The sequence below is a fragment of the Seriola lalandi genome, unplaced genomic scaffold, assembly GCF_002814215.2.
Source record: "Seriola lalandi dorsalis isolate HSWRI2012SDOR001 ecotype SW California unplaced genomic scaffold, Sedor1 jcf7180002000766, whole genome shotgun sequence".
Classification (NCBI taxonomy): Eukaryota; Metazoa; Chordata; class Actinopteri; order Carangiformes; family Carangidae; genus Seriola; species Seriola lalandi.
The window spans coordinates 1-1,643 of NW_019471425.1; the positions used below are offsets into that span (position 1 = coordinate 1).

Sequence of the window (1,643 nt, forward strand, 5' to 3'; positions counted from 1 at the left end):
TATGATACTTAACCTGAATCACATCTAGTGTCGGCAGTTCAAACTTACAGAACTGTTTTTCTGTTTCTTAGGCACCAGTCCTCATGTTGTGTCCTCAGTATCTGTCACCACAGAGATGAACCAGGCCAATGTGTCCTGGGTGCCTGGCTTTGATGGTGGATACACCCAGAAGTTCACAGTGTGGTCAGTAATATATAATAGACACAATGATGCAGTTCTAAACTGCCATAAGAATCGCAATTGTTTTATTTTGGTCTTAATTTTGGCTGTTTTGAACATTTTTCCAGGGTCAAGCAGGCATCCAGGGGGAAACATGAATGGGCGTCTTTGCCTGTTCCCACATCCAAAAACTACCTGCTGGTGACTGGGCTACTTGCTGGCACAGGATATCAGTTCAGTGTCCTACCTCAGAATAAACTTGGCTCTGGACCTTTCAGTGAAATAGTTTCAGTGCGAACACAAGGTTTGTGCAAGTGAAGTCATGTTCTGTTTTTAGTTTCCTTCACTTTCTTTAATTCTGTTTTGCCTTCACTATGTATCAGTATGAACTTATATCGGGTCCTCTTATCAGCTGTGCCAACAGAAGCACCCACAGCCGTCACCACTCTCCCAATCCTGGATCCTCCCATATTCCTGTCAGCCAACCGGACCGAGCGAGGTGTTCTCCTCCAGTGGTCGCCTCCAGAGGCTCCATCCTTTCCATTGACAGGCTTTGTGCTGCAGGCCCGCAGAGATCAGGGCCAGTGGGTCATCCTCAGCAGCAATATCACTGCCAACCAAAGTGAACTACTTGTACATGGACTGCTCAGGGTAACGATCCATTTATTTCTTACTTAACATCTGTACTTTCCAAAGATCAGCCAGTGTGGCTTCTGTGTTTATTGCTTTCACAACTTGGCTGTATGTAGATTAAATAGCTATTGTGCCAAAAATTGTGTTTTATCAAATTGGTTGATAATTTATAATGAAACCCTGGATCTTTCTCTCTCTAAGGACTCCAGTTATGATCTGAGGCTGATGTCTCGCAGCAGCAAAGTACTTAGTGAACCCAGTGAGTCTGTCAATGTATCCACCATAGGTAAGCAGCTTTGTATAAACAAAGATGAACATGCATATTGAGTCGACATGAGTTTCAGCATGTGTATTGTTGGATATTTAAATAAGTAGTGTTTTCCAGCAATGGAATTTGTGACCACCATCATTGACTCTGGTCTGATGACAGGGATGGAGATTTACCCCCTGCGCCCAAGTTTCTTGGAGGTTATCCCGGAGCCCCTGTTGGCTGGTGTGTTAGGAGGAGTGTGCTTCCTGTTTGTGGCCATCATCCTCTCGTTGGTGACAGCATGCTATATGAGTCACAGGAGACAACGTCGGCGCAGAAAGAGAAGACAAGGTAAAACATCAGAACACAATGCACAAAAAATTAATCTGTTACATATATGTCACAAAAAGTTTATATTAAATACACTTTGCCGTGATTGGACAATTTCGACAGTGCTATTATTTGACATTTTATTTGTTTCTTCTTCTTTGTTCTTAGATCTGCCATCTGCCTTCCAGAAGACCTCAGCTCCAGAGTAAGTGTCCATACCAATATACATGCATATCTTGCATATTAACACTTCTGCTCATTAATTTATATG

The 1,643-nt window shown here is 42.8% G+C and overlaps 1 protein-coding gene across 1 annotated transcript; it reads left to right on the top strand.

Annotated features, from left to right (window-relative positions):
- Positions 1–71: 71 nt before the first annotated feature.
- Positions 72–1,577, top strand: LOC111662909 (protein turtle homolog A-like; the record flags this gene model as incomplete). Its single annotated transcript, XM_023416938.1, has 6 exons — positions 72–183; positions 288–463; positions 572–810; positions 994–1,078; positions 1,223–1,393; positions 1,541–1,577. Coding segments are annotated over 6 exons (820 nt in total), but the record flags the coding sequence as incomplete, so codon positions are not given.
- Positions 1,578–1,643: the final 66 nt, after the last annotated feature.